This window comes from Anopheles arabiensis, chromosome 3, assembly GCF_016920715.1.
Source record: "Anopheles arabiensis isolate DONGOLA chromosome 3, AaraD3, whole genome shotgun sequence".
Classification (NCBI taxonomy): Eukaryota; Metazoa; Arthropoda; class Insecta; order Diptera; family Culicidae; genus Anopheles; species Anopheles arabiensis.
This window is the reverse complement of record NC_053518.1, coordinates 78,696,852-78,716,074: the sequence shown is the minus strand read 5'-3', so window position 1 is coordinate 78,716,074 and position 19,223 is coordinate 78,696,852. Positions and strand designations below refer to the sequence as shown.

The following is a 19,223-nucleotide window of genomic DNA, read 5'->3' as shown; positions in this document are numbered from 1 at the left end:
GAACTATTCCCTTATATGATTCGAACCCCTGTAATAATAATAAGAGTACCGCTTAAAATCACTGAGTTACTGGACTAACTTGAGATTGAAGGCACAAACAACACGTACAATCCCAATCGTTCCCTGAAAAATTATGATTGTTCATTGCTTTATTTTTCTTTCAATGTGTCCAGTAATTCCACGACACGTGCAACAATTTGGTTGAAGGTTTTCTAGCTTTATTTATATGATATAACTTCGCCCGTCAAAGAAAATCGTCTCCATAATTGATAAATTACCTACATGATGTCTCGTGTTGCCCGTTCTCCTGCCTTAACCCGACCATTGCCTATCGCCCACTAGGAGCAACCCATTTCATTTCGTCGCTACTTGTTGTTTCGCAAAAATCGTTTCAAACGTCCACTCCAGCAACTACAGCGATTGCAACGATGCGTTTGATTTGAGTTACGATGCAGAACACCACCGAGCTCGTATACTGTGTGGCGCTGCTAGCTCGGCCCCGTGATGCTCGATTCTAACTCGAACGATCAACAGATCAAGCTCCTCACCAACGCTAGTGGAGATCGCGTCGATCGTAATTCTTCAATCAGCATGAAGAGAGCATTTTTTTGCTAATGTTTTATACTATGAGTATTATGCTTTTTTGCATTAAAGTAGTTGTGTGTCGTCGCTTTCTTTGAATGTGTACAAACATTTAGATTTTAGTGAGTGGTAAATTTGGGCTGCACTTTAAAATGTGTACACGGGTGTGTGGGTGTATTTTTTGTTGTAGTAATTTTTACTTGCATTAAATGATTAGTTTCATAGAGATATGATTATTGTTGATTCGATGAATCGTCGGAGCTGTACACAAACTGGCTGCAGCCACCGTGGCTGCAGTCGGGGGTTCGTTCGATACTAATACGTGTTCGTCGCTTTCGATATGTACTCGATTGGTTTTTGATTCGGTTTTTTGTTTTTCGTTGCTGGGTTTTCCCTTTTTTCTGCTCTTCCAATATAGCCAAATGTTTTCCCTAAACATTTCCTCTCTGTCGCTCTGTCTCAATACCTCTTTCCATTACCAGGATTAAGGGGATGTGTTTAAAATGCTACGTTCGATGACTTGCGAGCCGTCCGCTTGTTCTTCGGTTATTAGTTAGTGTGTATAATTAATTAAGTCGCAAAAGGGGGGTTTTAAGTCTTGATTTACCTCGGCTACCATCTCTGTGTGTTTTGGCAAAAAATTAACTACTTTAAGTACGTAAATATGTATATCTGTATAATATGCACGTTTGTCCCCCATGTATGTTATTCTCCTTTTCCCCTTTGCCGTATTTCACATGCCTAATGAATTAAACATACTGTACAAAAACTGTACAAAGAGAGACGGGACAAAGGACTGCTGACACTGTGATTGACCACAAAGTGTCGATTTTGGCTCAAAAGTGTGGGTTTGTGTGTGTATAAATGTAAATATTATTGCACTTTAACAAAAAAAAAGGAAAATAAAATAAATTGCGGTGCAAACATTGCTAGCAGTAGTTAGTGGAATACTAATCACAACACTATCTTGCACCTGATTAAAGGAGAGCACCGCTTGTGCAAGTAGACCTTTCTAATAAACACACCAAATCAAAGGCTAATACATTTCTATCGTTATTTTTACAAAATAATCTCCAAGCAAGAACACTATTTAACAGACAGTTTCGTTCGGCAGCTCGCTGCCATCGTTCGCTCATTTGGACGTGGTTGTTGCGGCCAGCGGGCTCGGTGTGTAACCCTGCGAAGCGCAGGTCGTCATCGAGTAGGGGCTAAAGCCGCTGCTACCACTCATCAGTCCATTGATTCCTGTAAGACAACCAGGAGCAGAAACTGATTAGTAAACAAGAATAGAGTAAGATTCGGAGGAAAAACGGGCTTATAGAGGGGCACTTACTAGTGGACGAGTTGAAGACGCTCGCAGGTGAGGAGGACAACCCGGTCATGTTGGGTGCGGTGGCATACCCATTGCTGCTGCCGTACGATCCACCACCGGATGAGTGTGGTGTCGAGGCGCTGCTACAGTATCCACCCCGTGGACTGACGCTACTGCTTTGGGCTCGTGTGTACTCATCTGCGAGATGGGAGAACGATATTAAGTACGTTGTTGTTTAGAGAAATTCGAGGCTAAAAGTTCCGCTTTCTAGGGAATAATACCTTCAGTCCACTGGCCAGTTCCATCCTGCACGCTGACGGCAAGCTGCCCGCTGTACGAATTAAAGCCGGACGTACCATTCGGCGAGCGTGGCATCGAGTACAGTGCTTCCGCCAGGTCGGCCGCCCGCTTCAGAATGATTTCCTTTGGCAGCTTCTCCGGATCACCCGGATGGCGGGGGATCAACTTCTGAAGTCGCTGAAATCCGTAATCGATCGTCGGTTCACTGAGTGCTGCAAGTGTAGAAGATGAGTTTTAGTAAAACGTTCCAGCCCCCTTTTTCCCTCCAGAAACCAGCTCAAGCAACGTTCACTTACAGACATACACGAATCGTCCGGGCGATCCTTTGCAGAACTGTTTGCTCTTGTACGAGAGTGTCACCTCGACGACGCCCGGTATGTGTCGGGGTGGCGTCTGCACACGAATAGCGTGCGATGTGATAAGCTGTGGGCAGAGAAGAGCAAAGATACGATCGATTAATGATAGGACCACGTGTGTTCACGTGTGCTTTCATCCTCCACTTACCTCACTCCAGACCAGCATGGTGCCGAACACTACCTGTAGCCCGTCGAAGAAATTATCACCGACGATAATAACCTGAGCTCCACCCGTAGTCCAACCTTCGCTCGGTGAGATGGCCTTGATGCAAGGTGTAGCCATTGGCAGTGGTGGATAGATACCTGCAAATATGGACGATACGAAACAGAAGCGAGGCGTGAGGTTAATTGATGAGGAGGGAGATTTACGAAATGATGGGGCTCAGCGGTCACAGAAAGACTCGTGCGCATTTGTGCCACTTGCGGGCCGTGTTGGAAACGAGAGGAAAGGTGCCAAACTTCAAATCAACTTTACTTTGTGATTAGTTGCTGAATATGCTGAATGTAATCCACTGGACAACTAGATAACACATTCACTTCCCAGAGTACATTGTGTCCTCGGAACAATGAACGATGAACCACATCAACCACATGTTGAGCGTGGGTACGTGCTAACGCGTAGTAGCGCTGTTCGTCCCTGTCCAGATGGGCTACTATGATGAGAAATGGAATTTTAATCGAGCTTTTCCGCACTGTGCTGGAGCATCCATAGCAACAAAACGGTGTGTGTGTGTTCGTCGACCATGACACGACATGGAACCATGGGCCATTGGGTGGAAAATGCAATTTATCACACCAGCAAAACCTTCGGTCACATACATCGGTAGTGTTCATTAGCGGCTGGAGTGACTGCAATTCTGATTCCAGAAATCCAGAAATTAGATCCCGTACGTACTGAGTCCGGTTGCGCTTCGCACATCCAAAACAGAACGAACGCAATGAATTTATTAAAATTCATACCAGGACCACCAGGTGTGTAGCTCTGATTGGAAAAAAAGGCTGTGCTCGTACTTCCGAAACTCAATCAACTCTCCGGTACGGATCGTTACCTTTCTTCGTTTGCAGTGGAATTGACCTCTTTACTGAATGGAGAAATAGGAATGTATGAGCTGAAGCGTTGAATTCTCGCAACGGAATAACTCTTTTCCGCATGAGATGAGGCGCTTCCGGTGCAATACGCCAAAAAAGGTGAAGTTTTTTGCGCACAAAGAATGCACCCTCAAGAGCGTAAGTACGCAAAGAAGTGTGTGATAGATGATTTATAGTCCAGACAGGTAATAATATTCGATTATTTTTGGGGAATTTACGATAATGATCGAAAATCGCGCATGAAATGAATTGGTTTTTAACTCGCTCGAATGATCATTGAAGTGAACTCGGCTGCATTTCCTCTCATTTCCATAGTACGAACGACGCGTTCGCAGTATAGCGAGTTCTTCCGAGATTTGTCTAATGCACTTTGTTTTTTAAATTGGCGAAAGCAGTTGACCAAGTTGCTGGTGAGCGTGGCCAACTGCATTCGCTTTCGGCATGCAGCTCATATCGTCGGAAGGATGGTGTGAGGCCAATTAAATTAGTGTGGAAAAACGTGAATATATCAGGAAAGGGGGAAAACAAGGAAAAAAGGAACTATAAAACAGAGCACTAATATGTGTATTTTAATATCTAACAATACAACAATAGTTGAAAACTAATGATAAAACAATCAGGAGCATGAAATTCAAACTATAAACAAATAAGGTAACTAGGGAATGGGGCGTAAGGAATTGGTTTTATGATATGTGTGTGTTTGTTTGTTTGTTTTTTTGAGAAAGAAATTTTGAAACCGACCGTCGTACGTACTGTCCGGGGCCAGATGGTGGCCCGACATTGCCAACGGAGAATTGGCTGTACCTTCGGGATCGAGCCGCTTCGCCCGGCGCCCGTGCTTGCTGTTGTTGTGGACGAACATGTTGTCCGAGATGGCCAGCAGCGGCCCGTCCACCGCCACCTGAGTTGCTATCACTACCTGCAATATATGGGTAATTGGAGGGGTACCATGGGGACAAGTGAACATGGACGGTCACGGAATTTAAGGATGAAAGGAAGTAAGAAGTTGGGAAATTTTGGGTGGGGGAAAAGGTATAAAATGGAGAGCAGATTGTTGGGTGCAGTGTGACCATTAGGACGGGGAGGAACAGAGAGAAACAAAAAGAATATAATTAATTGCATTAAAAGATTATTGAGGCGGCTGGCCTTCCGGAGGAGAGAAAACATGATTTGAACAATTCCTACTAGACACTAGATCCCTGATCTCTTTGACATTGCTTTTACGTCATTTGTAAATCTATATTTAGATTTAATATTTTTTTTAAATTACAACAACCATAATGAACTACATTCTGATCCATATAACACGTGTAAACTTGTACAACAAACGTGACAAATTGAGTTAAATTCGAAAAAAAAAGATGTGACAAAGTAACAAACCGGCCAACGCATAACACATGCCATCGTACACAAGCAAAGCAAACATGAAAACAAGAAATCCAAGATGGAGAGAAGACGGACGCAATTTATCACCCGATCGCTTTGGATAGGCTAAATGGTTTTTTTGTTCTCTCCTTCTGTTGCTCCTCATTTCTTTCATTCGTCTTCCCATTTCTCTCCGACGCTGCCGTAAAGTAGGCGGTGACGTTCCGTTGGCATTAGTAACGCGACTGATCATCAGCTTAATTTTATCTTTGCCGTAACTTTCTCGGGGTTGTTTGCTTTTCCCCGGCCATTCTTTTGCTCCCTTGCTCTGTGTGCCAATGAACATGAAATGTGGATTGCATTGGTCGCTCTATTCTTAGCACCTTTAGGAGTTTAGTGCTTCATCACTAATTTCTCCATCGTCATCCGTTTTGGGGAAAAAAGTCCGTCCTCCGTGCAGTGGAGGTAGCAGACATGGACATGGCGCGATCGGAATGCCCCGTGGGGACTGTTAAGTTAGGAACATGGCAGAAGTACAAACTCGATGGTCTGATGCGTTGCAGTTTGTTTCAATGCCATTAGCGTCATTCGTGTGTTACTCTTTCGCTAATCAACTGATACTTTAGTAACTCTACCTGACTCCTGATTGTTCTGAAGGAACTAAGACCTTTCCTAAGTTTAATCTCATTTTTCACCGATAAGAGTGCTCCAGCTATGCCAGACATCCAGCCAGCCTTTCTTTTTGTAAGGTTGGTGATTAATACTCACTTGAAATCGTCGCATATCCCTTGGGTTGCCAGCATTCTTCAGACAGTTTTGGTTGCACTTGAGGAAAAATTTGAGGAAAAATCTGCAAAAAAAGAAGAAGAAGAGATACACGTCGGTTAGAAATAGGTTGATCGTTCCACTTCGTTTGATCTTACGCTCCGAAAAAGATAAAACCCAGGTTGTCACCATGGCAACGGGATCCGGTTAAATACCGTCTGTTTTAAAACCCCCAATGGGCCGACCGAACGGGTGTGTTCCAAAAAGAGTTGTCACGCCTCTTTAGTGACACCCTCGTAAATGAGCAATTAATGTGATCGCTGTTCCCGTTGAATTCCGTCCGTGTGTTAACCGATCACAGTAAAATGCGACAGGTCAAAAAGACCCTGTTCGTTGGAGGAAGCGCGATCGCACGAATAACACGTGCCCGTTACTATGGTAACCTTTGACAGCCTCCTGGGAGGCCTGCTCTCTGCCAGATGGTGGAGATTAAAGGAGGTACACACAAGCTCTCGGGAGGACAGGCTTTTGGAACGCTTTAAGTCACTTCTCTAGAGGCACGCAATTTCGGGAACTAAAGCGCCGTACCCTTGAATATCTTCACTCTCCCGAGAGTTGTCCACGTTCATTTGAAAACCTTTAAATTCCGTTCTACTTCAAAAGCGGCTGCTAGCCAAAAACTGCGTGTTGATTCATTGAGCAACTTGTTGTTACGGCTTCGGTACTACTGCGTACCAGGAATGCCGACAGACGTCGGGACTTTAACCATCGCCTTGGGGATTGGGAAACGGGTACGGGATATGATGGTCGCAATAAATACACTTTATTTGGGTGTTCACACTTTAAAACTGTTGCTGAGCCTGGTACTGGAGGAAGGTTAAGATCTTCATTTGAGGCAGAGTTTGAAGGGGAACTGCTTTGGGATCTACGTACTGCGATGTTTTTTTTCTGTGTACATCTTCATATGTTACCTAATGTACCCGCCCCGGCTGGAATCCCGGTGTCCCGGTGTGTCAGCTCTCTGTCGAGTGTTCGCGTGTTCTACACAAATCACAACACTTCCCTCCCCGGGGCCACGATCTCGCAAGACCCTAGGCAAACGCACTCTTCCCGGGGTCCTTAATTTATAGAGCAGTTCCTTTTGCGACCGTTGGAAAGATCGACTTCCTCACCGATGGTGGTGCCCGGGGAACCAAGTTCGAACCATGTTTTTGTTGATAATTGCTTGGGACGATTTATTTATTACGCTCAGTGTTTGCCATAATTAACATAAGCACCGACGTTTGAGCCGTTTTGCTGTCGGAAGTCATCGCGGACCCGCCGCTGAAGGTACTAGGGTACTTCTGAGCGCTCTATTGAATGTATTGAAGTGAAAAAGATCCAGTTATTGCACAAACTGGAGGTAACGATTTTGGAAAACGGTTTCACTGCAATTTGTCACACCGAGGATGTGCAATAAATCCACTACAACCCGTCTCCGAACGTTTTCCGACACAGTGCACACAGTGATAGTGTGAGAGCACACACAATTTGCATATGGATGCCCGGGGTGTGTGTGTGTGCGATAAGTTATGGTTTGCCTAATTATGCAGACCGAACAAAAAAAAACGAGGATTTATGCTCTGTTTTTACCTCAGCCTGTAATCCTACTCTATTGCCGACGCTGTAGTACGACGTAATAGTCCGTGTAAAGGCAATTAATTTATGCACACAAAAGTGGAAAAGGTACACACACTCAAGGTAAGGTATCGGTTTTCCCCACACAAGGACACACCATTTGTCCATAGCCGCTTCAGTAATTATTACATACAATTTCGTACCATTTGGCATTGAGAGAGGCGCGATCTATCTCTGCGGTAACCTAATCCAAAAGCTACCGAACCAAATCCACGACAGATGAGCACACTTTGAACGCATCCGGGCTTTGAACGAAGATGTGTACAAACAAAAAAATACACACATTTCGTACTTTTTCGACTCATCTGCCTTCAAGTATCGTACTACAACCGCACGCACAGACAGATACGGTGAAGAGTGCAGTGAACGATCCCACGAAATGTGATACTCGCCCTATTAGCTGCGGGAGAGGGCAGTTGAGTGCAGCAGTGCAGAACACAAAAAAACCTGAACGCTCTCAAACTTACGATCCAAGTAAACAGAGCAAGAGCCTACTGAAGGGGCGTTTAGCGAAACAAGTGTCTGCTTAGTTAGAGCTGTGTGCTGTTTCTCTTGTACTGCTCTGGACTCCTGGGGAGCGTTGGCACCTACAGAAGCAACAAATCGCGATTCCTCCCACCGCCTCCCGTATCAGTCGGTGTGTGTCCGCGTGTGTGTGTGTGTGTGTGGTTAACAGGCACAAACGAGCAAAGGGTCGATAAGTTCCTGCAAGCTACACATGAAAAAAAAAACTGGAACAGGCAGCTCTCAATGTTCCTAACCTAGCGCAAAGTTCGACAGATGTTTGCCAATGGGCAAATCACATATTAAATAGACACTCAGCGGGTAGCCACCGGCGATCCGGGTATCCGGTAAGTTTTCCACCCCTGTTTTACCCTCGTTTCAAAACAACGAGGACCAACCCTCCGACAAACCCTCTACGCGCGGCCGAGTGTGTTCCCTCTTGCTTCGTATCTTTCTGTATGGCACGTAAAATGCATTGAATCCTGTAGTGAAGAGTGCAGTAGGCAGCTTCCGATATCGGTTTCCTATTTTCGCTTGCACCGCTTGCACTGACTCCGGGTACCGTACGGGAGGTACCACCACCAGAACCAGAAGTTATTAATAAAGGAAAACAGTACAGGAGTAATAAAATATTTACAAAGGAATTGTAATTGAGTTGGTTATTTACAATGAGACTGGGTGAATGATAAATGTCTGCCTAGGCTAGTGAGAATATAAGAGAGATAGAGGGAGGAGGTGGTCCAGTTTTTCAACCCAATCAAAAAAGAAACAGAAACGCGCGTTCGTTCTTCCATCCATCATCATTCGCTTTCATACGTGCGAGGTCCGTGTGCAAGAAGTGTTCTCTTTGGGCAACGTGCAATGTGGGCGCAATGTTTGCTACATCCACCCTCTGCTTCCCGTCGCGGGGCCTGTTCGGGCTAATCAATTACTGACACTTGTACTCGTTGGAAAATCTGTTACGATTTTAGGACGCTCAGCGGGAAAGGGCTGAAACTGAGCCTAATAATGAGTAGCAAGGTCGAGTCGGGTTTCAGGGTTTTGTACATTATAGGGATAGGAGGAGTTGTTTGCTTGTTCAAAGGAGTGCCATGTGGTGCAACCTAACCACAAGTGCAAAAGTTTTCAAGTGTTCTTATCGTTTTGTACTTGTGTGAAGCGATAATTGGTAAGATTGTAAACATTTTAGGTGCTGATGTCACTAGAGATAGTCGTTTGTTTTGGTATGTGAGTGGATAAATAGAGCAATGAACGCCTGCTTGACCCATTATCATTTGTTTAAGTTTATCTTTTGTACTTAGCCCAAGTATGCCATGCTTTGCTTTTATTTTTCTGTTTAATATCTTTTGTCCTCTTTTTCCCTTTTCGCCTATTGTATCGCCTTGTTTATAATATTCTGCATTTAATGATTTTTTTTTCTTTTCCTTTTCTATCTTTCATTTTATTGAAAATGTTTCAAGATACTCTCATATAAATAGTTAATTTAAAGAAAGCGAAATTGCATATTTATATTTTATATCTTCTTTCTCTTAGCGGATTTAACGTGTTTTAACACGATTGTTTTCGAATAATGCATGTTGCCTGTAGTAATGTAGCCTTTAAATTTAATTGATATGGATTTTTTACATTCATTATCTAAAAAGTTTGTATTGAACATATTTGAAAACAGTAAAAGCAACGACAACAACTCTTTTGGGATTCTGTTAAAGTTAGAAATAGAAACAAAGTCTATTTAAATATTTAAACAAGTTGTTTAGAACAAACCATTTACAACATTTTTTATACGTAGTTCAAAAGCGCTCTCGATGTAAGAAAACATTTATTCAACCAGCAAAAATCTACCATAATCGTAACCAATCGTAAACCCCTGCACGTTCAACCCTTGTACTTCCAGCGCCAGGGGAAAGCCGGCCACGGGACACACGCACGCAAAGTACTAGGTGGTAATCCTTTCAATTTAAATGTCAAACAGCAAAGGTTTAGCTGCGACATCAAAACACTCGACGATTGGGGTAGCAATTCAAACCTAAGTTTGTTTGTTTGTTTTTTTTTATAAAATTGGAGTGTATAAAAACACTAACATGGATAATGGCATGGGAAAGAGTTTAAAGTGGAAGTTGGTTGGAGTTTTAAAAAATTGAATTCCGAGAAGAAATAAAATATTTTCATTTAGTCACACTTTTTTTCTGAGAATGTCCTCTGTACTAATGTTCTGATTTAGCATGGTTTTTGGGTGTGGTATAGGTTGACTATTTTCCATTAAAAAAATCACCTCTGCCCATCACTCATACGGCCCCGGCGTCCGGGTAATTGAGAACTGATGTCCTGCCCGGCAGTATGTTAGTTGTACTGTACTGTGCGTGCGCGTTCCCCTCTTCTTCTAGCTTCTACCCGTCCTGCTGAATGCTTCATTAAAAGGGCACAAAGTAAAAAAATAGAACCCAAAGGGAGAAAGAGGACATTAAAAAATCTTCCCACTGGTGACAGAGTAGGGTGCTGAAGGCTCACTGTGGGATGTGTGTTTGTTGTTTTACGTTTCCAGCATGTATGTTTTATTTGGATCCTCTTTGTTTTTTTTTGTTTCGCTCTCTTTTCCCCTATCGTCTCTCTATTTTGAGCTGTTGTTACACCGATGACGTTAATGCTGTTGTTCAGCAGGCGAGGTGATTATTTTCTGCTTTATTTCATGTGCCTTTTTGGTAGTGTACAGCCGTTTTTTGTTGCTCCTGTTGTTGGTCGTTATCTGGAATACATCCCGGTAGGTGCGGATGACACGAGCGGAAGGACTGGTATCATGATGAAGTGAGCCGTGATTGCCCTGCTCCCTCCAAACCGGGTGTCATATATCATCCCGAACATCGGGCCATCGGAAGGTCAGCAAAAGGTGATCCAGCCATTGTGGCCGTTGTTCATTTTATGTAAACTGTGCAGTGACACAGGGATCGGAAAGCTGGCACACCATTTGCGTACCATTTGCGCAGGAAAAGCGTGTTGTCAGTGTACAGTTACAGAAGCGCCACGGAAGGATCGGTCCGGAAAATGGTTGTACAAATCCGCGCTTCCTCGATGTTCTCAAACGGTTCAGTCGGTTGTTGTCGAAGGAAACTTCCTGGAAACTACTTGCACTCTTCTCCCATCGCGTGTATTTTTGAGAAGACGGGAACACGTCTTCACCATCCCGGGGTCCCAGTTTCCCATCCCACGGGACCATTCTTCGCGAACAAATTGCGGTGTCCTTTTACAGTACACGACAACACTTCGAAGAATGCACCGTGCGAGAAGGTTTCTTGGTCCTTCGAACACGATCCAGATGTTTCGCGGGAGACGTTACGTCAACACAGCGGAGGCAACAGTTTTGACACTTTTGACAATGCCTTCCCGCTGGAAAGCGCGTTGCTTTGACGACAGCCTTACGGCTTCCTGGTGTGGATTTGAAAGGTTTCAGTTGTTTCCATGTTTTGTGTACGTTTCGTTAGCTACCCGCACCAGTAGCTTGCGCCAACCACAAACTGGTTGACGCGTTTCAAGTGGTTTCAATTATCCCGATCAGGGCGCTCAAGTGGGCACTTCAATTATACACACTAAACAGAGGGATAATCGTTACAATTGGCTGGCGTTACAAGCAAACCTCTTGAATTGCTTGAAGCGAACAAAAAATTCTTCATTGTAAATCGCATTTAAAGGCTCAATCCATTTGAACTGACAGATTTCATCCCTTCTGATGCATCGGGTGCATTCGGGCCGGGAGAGGACAGATTGTAAAGTGTCAATTCACTCAGCGTGCGAGTTACACGCGTGTTTGCATTTGATTAATTGAGTGATTGTTGGATAAGTTTGTTCTGTTGGTTGGTTGTTTCTGTTTCTGATTTACCGGTTCGTTTCCACTGGCTCCGGCGTGACTGATGAGCTCAAACATGCCACTCGAACAAGTCACAACATATGTCGCGATTGTGCTGTACCCCTGTACTCGGGAGAATGATACATGATTCATCATATCCTAGGAAAGTAACGCAATAACTGGTAACAAAATAAAATGTTTTATTACATTTTTTAGTTCATAAATTGCGCACGTCCAAGTACCACAATCACACCACAAAAAACAGTAACGAAAAAATTGGAAATATGCTTCCAATCAATGACTAGGAAGCTATTATTAGTTCCTAAACGATGACTGGATATCCGGCCTAATAAAAGCAACATAAACCAATTGCACCTAGCAACATTCTCCTGCTCTTCATTACGCTTTTTTCCTCCGTGATTTCCTCGCTCTGTTCCGAATGATAAGCCGCAGTAGCAACCGCAATGGTTTAACCTGCTGGTGCTTTTAATATCTTGGAAAGCAGCGCGTCGAAGAAAGAACAAAAAAACTCTCAATCCTCTCTCTAAACCAATAGCGCCCAGCCAAATCATTGCACGTGTACCAAGCTAACCACTCCTTCCTGCTTGTTTCACTAGCCACATAATCTTATCAATGAATCTAATTTACTTTCGGTTTCTGTTGTTTCGCCATACTCCCCATCGTTCGTTGTCGCTGGTCACACGCCACATTTCCTGCAGCCTGCACCGTATCTGTATCCCGTATCTAAAGCACGAAAGGTTGCGGCAGGATATAATCTCCGCGTTTTTTTTTGCTGCTTCCTATGTTCAACAGTGTTCTTTTTTTGCGGTTGTTGCATGAGTGTTCGTCCTGATTTGCGAGAGGCTGAGTTGCGTTGTGTTCCATCCATAATCCTCTTATCGCGGGAAGCTTCCCGTAGCTTCCCGTGCCCCGTGTTGTTGGCGTTGTCAAGATGGAAATGGAGCGGAAGAAATATGGCATTCTCTACTTCTTAGCTACTGTTTCTATGGATATTAGCTACAGGAAGGTCTATTTTGATGGTAAGATGACGAAAAGGACAAAAGCATGGAGAGAACCGTAAGGGAATGATTGAAATTAACTGTGAAAATCAATCCCACAAATCAGTCGTCAGATGTAAACAATACAGTATTCATACAAATGTGGATGCTCCAACGGATCGCAATTGCCATCTTGGTCATATCTGACTTTAGTATTATGAAGCATTCCTCAAGTCCCGGAACCATAAAGAATTATCGAAAGGTCTTCATGCCACTAATTCTCGGATCTTCGAATTTAAAGACTCATTCTTGGGAGTTACGAGCTTTAACCCAGTGTCTTTACTATTAAACATGAAATGTGCTTCGAAGATGCTCACTAAAGTGAAAAACATTCTAGTTTCCATTTCTTTGTGCCATTTTGAATCTCCAGAAACCCTTGTTTTAACGGGACATTGAGCAATGAGTTTGCAAAACTGGATCACTTGACCACTTTGAACACACCAATACCAACCATCATCGCAACAGTAACAGCAACGCAACCAATACACACCAACTACCCCGGCCCAACCTCTCTGGCAAGTGCCCCATCCATTTCAAACAATACCCGAATGTTCGCCATCTCATCGGACACCCCATTAAAACGCACCCCGCCATCAAAACTGGGGTTGCGAAGAGCCGCGGGACTACGAACGTGAAGAAAGCGAAAGCGTGTCGAGGGGGAAATTGGTTGAGATTTTGTCCTTATACGCGCTCTTCTTTCAATATCTTGTCGAACCGACCATTTGCCCGCGTTGGTGTTGAAAGAGAGGACGAAGTCCCCAACACTGGTAGCGAATTCTTTGTTATGGTTCTTGACTTTTCCTTTCCACCTTGTTGGGGGGGGGGGGGGGGTTGATTTCTTGCAAAAAAAAAAAGGGAAAAAGATGCGTAGGCCGTTACAACACACATACACAAACATCAATGCGTGCCGTTCTTCCCCTTGGTTTGTTTGTATTGTTTGCGTTTTTTTGGTATGCGTGTGTGTGTGCGTTTGGTTTGCCGATCTTAGTAGCCGGCATTTTCTTCACACCAATTCAGCTTGCTTCCGGGCTGACTTTCAAGAAGCATTCGCCATCCTTACCGAGACGGTATTGCTCTGTTTCGGCGCGAACCGAGCGGCTTGGGAGCGCTTGTCCGCCGGCACCGCAAGGAAACATCGATGAGCAAACAGAACAGGACGGTAGACGGCAGACGGTTTGGGATTTCCGATCCCCGAACCATGCTGCTGGGACTTTGGGACCGTCGGAAATGGTTTGTTTTTATCGGTTTTGCTTAGCGTTGGCGTGTTCGTTTACAGCACGAATATGTGTGTGCCCCAGCAAGGGAACCACTACACTGATGTTTGAGGATGTGCCCTTCACGCACTTACGCACCAACATCGACGCAACAAGAAACATGGAGGTGCAAGACGTCATTTCTGCTGCCACGGGAAGCGGGAACAGCTGGTTGGGAGGGTGTTGGGATGAGCGGCCGATGAGCGTTGTTTGTCATCAAGATGCGTGTACACGTTTCCGGTACAAGGTACAGGAGCCGGCAGAAAGGTGGTGCGTCCTTTGCGGATGCAGTTCCTTCTAGCACACACATCAGTCTGACTTGATTCCGGTCGCGTTTTTCTGTTGCCGTCACAAGCTCCTCAAACGCTTCATAGCCCATCTAACGATGCTGATGATAAAACCTTTTTGCGTACATGGAAACATCACACGCAGTTCTTTTCTTTTTGAGTTTCCTTAAGGAGCTCAATTCGCAGGCAGGTCGTTGGTCGTTAGTTTTTATAGGGTGAAATGTACAGTGTTTTGCTGCCGTCGTTGATGTTATCGTTGTTATGTTTCACTTTCGACCGGCGTGTGCTGATGAGTTCCGAGTTGTTGAAGCAGAGCAAATGCTTACGCGTTTATTAGCTCAAGTGTGACGGTGCGTTGGCTACAACTCGTGTTTTGTGTGTCTGGTGGAAATGCTTCAACCAGTTTGAAGGTTACCTTTTGTGATGAGGTAGATTAAAGTAGGTTGATGTTTCGAGATGATGAGATGTTTAAAATGAGTTGAAACATTTAAAGGCCATGCATTGGACCCAAGAGCAAAGCTCTCTTCATTTTTAGTTTTCATATTTTAGTTTCTACAAATTTTGTCTGAGTTGTCATGTGATTGACTCATTGACATTTGATTATTTGATCCCTTCGAAATTTGTTGCTTTTAAAATAGCATTATTAGTAATTAATTTTAATTGATTTCAAGTTATACAATAATGAATTTTCTATTTTCTAAATCATGTTGTGAAATTTTTGTCAAAGTGTGCGATTTTTTTTGTTTTTTACAATCCTTTCCAGAGCAATACATTAGCAAAGCTTATGTATAAAAGCCCAAATTATAAACATTATACATAAAAAAGATACCTAATATGAAATATATTCAATCGTATTATTAAGTAATTCTTATATTTCCTTGTGACTAACCAATAACACAGGTTTGAAGAAATAATTTTGTGATGTTTTTTATAGAATAATTACAGAAAATTGTTTGATTTTACATGCAATTTCTAAAAAAAAACAAAAATTAAAAAGGTTAAACCCAACCAAAAATCAATCGCCCCAGGAGCTTCACTTTCGTTTGCCGATTTCACAAACCAGCGCCCAGCCTTATGGGGCGCAACCATTCAAGTTGTGGAGAAAATAGAATTAAAGCCATTCTTTCCCGCACCGTAAAGCACGCGCCGTGCCACTGAAGCGGCGCAACATTTGGCCTCGGCGTGTCCGGCGTTTGTCTTTATCTACCGAACAGCAAACGAGGCAACCGTGCACAAATGTGCCAAAAGGTGATGGCAAATGGCAGCATTGCAATGGGTGCGCGGGCACGCAGCTCCTTTTTTCTTGCCAATGTACCAACACACACACACACACATAGAGACATTTGGAGGAAAAGGGTGAAAATGTCACGCACTGTCGCACACACTTCTCGGCCAATGGTTAGAGCATTCAGGGGCGCTTTTTTCCTTTCCTTCTCGACCGTTGTCCAAGAAGATGATGATGGTGATAGTGATGGTGTATGTTGCCTTACACACTTACTCCCATTTCTTGGTGATGTTTTCTTGCGTGTGTTTTTTTTTTGTTTTTCTTCGGTAGTTTACGTCTGTACAACCCTCATCGTTATCGTCTTTGTCGTTGTGTTTTGGAATCGGATTCCCTCCCGCTATCTCCCTCCCTTCATCGTTTAGTGGGATCGTTTTTTTTGTTTGCCACTGTTCTAAACCATACAACAAAACCTACCAATGCATGTGTGTGTGTAGGGGGCATGGCGTCTTAAAGTAACAGTCGAGAGGGAGAGGGATAGAAGTACGACCATAAAATGGACGAACGCGCACTTCAAGAAGCAAGGAGGAGGAGGAGGGGGAGGAGGCTGAACGAGGAGGGTTGGGGAGCTGTAAAAACATACCATTTTTACCAATACGCTCAACCAACACGCTTGGTGGTGGTGTGGGAAGCGCAAGGATCAGCAAATAAAATCAAATAACAACAGGCGCACCAACACCACCAAAAACAAGTGTTTCTCTAGGCCCCCCTCCCTATGGGATGGGTGACAGGGGGATGGGTTAAGAAAGGGAAAAGGAAAAGGAAGAAAAAGGAATCCAAAGACCCCGTTTTTCCCCGTCCCGGGAAGCAAAAAAAGGGGCCCGAAATCATTTGTTTCCTACAACTTTATGGCTTTAAATCTTGACCTTTTTTAACGCTTCCGCTCCGACATTCCACCCGCTCGACGCCACCCCTCTGTTGGGTGGTCGTCTTTTACAAGAGGCTTCTCCGGGGTTTTTTCGGGTACCCTTCCTTCTTCCCCACAGCGAAAAATGGGCAACTTTAACAATCGGGCAGCATAAAAACAAACAACATTAAGTGCGGTGCGGTGGAATGGTGGAGTGGCGCCGAGGAACAAATCAATATGATTGCTGAAATGGCCGGCCCCGGAGCACCGTCACCGTCATCGGTATCATTATCGTCAGCATCACCATCATCGCTGAAACGAGTGAGCAATGAAGCGGGAAGCGGTTCGATTTCTGCCGGACCCGAAACTGCTTTAACTGCGTGTGCACACGGGAATTGGTGTTCACCCAATTTTTATTAGCCCGAATAGAATATTTTGTGGTAGTTTTTTGAGCCATTTATGTATTTATAGTGCTTTGACGTTGAAAAAACTCATGTTTTCATTTGCAAAATAATTGTTACTCACTCACAACGTAATCCTGTTGCATTCCTATTACCCAACTGTTCCCGGATAATAATAAGCACGTGACCGATGGTAAGCCAGCTCATCCGAAAATCTGTTCCGGCTCCACGGCAACGCTCTCTAAAAGACGTTCCCCCACTCTCTCTCTCTCTCTCCAGCCAAAAAGCCCCATATCATCCTCAACCACCACCCACCAGTCTGTAGACGGGATAAATTAAATGAAATTAAATTTATTTCATCGTCTTACTTACGCACCGTTACCTGCCTTTGGATCGTTGGAAGGAAAAGGAAACAGATCCCTCCACAGGCTCAGGCTTATCCGATTTTACTTCCCCTCCTGCTCCTCCTGCGACTCGAACCATCGGGAGGAAACCATGATGCGGAAGTATTCGAGAAAACGCCAACCGAGCAGCGGCGAGAAAGAGACCGAAACAGCACACGACAGTAGGGAGTGAACGACCAAGCGTCTCCATCGCTTCTTGTTAAAGCTGCCCCACCCAGCCGACCATCGCCCCATCGGACACGAAAAACGATGGATGGCAACGAAGACATGATACGGCGTGTTTCGCTTATTATTGCTACTTTTTTGCCTCGCTTCTTCAATCCTCCTCCCCTCCTCTTTAGGAAGAACCAACACCCAGTAACTACCGCACACCGGGAACTCGGGAATCATGAAATCATAAAGTAAATCGCCTTATGGGCGATTTATTTTATTTCTTCACTACCGTCGTCGCCGTACTTCACGGCTGCTGCGGTAGCTTGGTGCTTTGGGAAGGTAAATTTTGCTTGGCTTGTCGCCGCTTTTGGTGTTCCCTTTTATTGGATGGCCTTGTCCTGCGCATAGGGGGAGTTCACGTTCACGGTATCGTGTGTTTGTCGTGTTCATTGTTTGTTTACATCGAGACGTGTTCATGTTGAGCAAAACGGGAAGGCTGGAAAAATGGAGGAAAGTTTTTAGCAGCACTGTAGAGAGTTGTAATGAACGCATGGTACGGTTGAGTAAGTGCGTTGGTCACCCCAGAGATGATGTTTGTATGGCGCTGCTTATTGTACGTTTCTTAGAAAGGACATTTTGACAGTCTATGTTTAGGTACTATGGTCCCAGGACGAACTAGCTATATATTTTTTCTCTGTATTTTATCTTTTTTTTTCAATATGTTGAATCTTGTAACCTCATTGCTATACCTTAGTTTAATGCCAATAAATAAATAAATTTTAAAATGTCACAACAATAAAAGGCAGAAACTGCTTTTGGTGATTCAATTGTTTGATGGCATTTAACACGTGCAAAGCAAATATATTTTTACATAAAATGATAAAAACTATCATGGAATACAGACTGTAATAATAAAGCGGTTTCCGATTAATACAAGTTGGAACCAATACAAATATAATAAAGGTTATTTGAAAATGTCATAAATAAATCATGAGATCATAATAAACTACTAATGTTTATGATGGTAGTATTTAATCAATCGATCGATCATTTTATTTTGTATACTCATACAACATTAATATTGGATTTAGTATTTTGTCTATTTATATGTAAAAGTATACGATTCATTAATGTGAAATGAGCTTTTAACGTGGATTCAATAATATAAAATGAAAAAAATTCAACGCACAATGTCAAGAATAGCTCAAAAACAATAAAATTTAAAATAGAATACTATTATTACATCAGCTAGAGATTGTAATATTTAAGGGTTTTCCCCTCGCTGACCCGTTACCATGCCATTCTCTAAACCTTCACTTTCTTATCCTTTTTCTAATACCATTTCCTTCTGCTTGATGATGTACCAATCACTTTCCTTGTGCGATTGCATCCTTGCTGTCGTTGCTCTGTGTCCCTGGGGGACACAGTGCAGACAGCAGGACCCGTACTCTCTCACACACACACACACACACACACACCGACACCGACACCGACAAACGCCTCCGGCATTGTGTCATCTGCCCGGAAGGAACGCTCCCATACAAACCGAACTGAAGAGCCAATAGAAACAAAAAAAGAAAAGTAGCGACAAATCTTCTACCCAGCGATACACATCGCCAGCGCACCGGATGGACACTCGGTGCCGGTTGGCCGGAATTAATTAGTCGTGATTTACTGACAAAATGGTCCCCAAGGATGCGCCAATTGAGGCAGGAGTCCCACCAAAACGGAAAAGCGTGAAGCAGCACGA

General features: G+C 43.8%; 1 protein-coding gene across 3 annotated transcripts in view; it reads right to left on the bottom strand.

The window, feature by feature from the left end:
• Positions 1–196: 196 nt before the first annotated feature.
• LOC120903775 (transcription factor collier) overlaps positions 197–19,223 on the bottom strand; it is a 53,871-nt gene continuing 34,844 nt past the window's right edge. Inside the window, exons 7-13 of one of the 3 annotated variants that reach the window (XM_040313383.1) lie at positions 5,773–5,854; positions 4,381–4,561; positions 2,699–2,853; positions 2,491–2,617; positions 2,176–2,406; positions 1,916–2,092; positions 197–1,827 (exon numbers count right to left, since the gene is read on the bottom strand). In XM_040313383.1, coding sequence (XP_040169317.1) covers positions 1,715–1,827; positions 1,916–2,092; positions 2,176–2,406; positions 2,491–2,617; positions 2,699–2,853; positions 4,381–4,561; positions 5,773–5,854 — 1,066 coding nt within the window. In that variant the 3' untranslated portion in view covers positions 197–1,714. The remainder of the gene's footprint in view (positions 1,828–1,915; positions 2,093–2,175; positions 2,407–2,490; positions 2,618–2,698; positions 2,854–4,380; positions 4,562–5,772; positions 5,855–19,223) is intronic. The other 2 variants (XM_040313384.1, XM_040313382.1) reach the window with 2 other exon arrangements.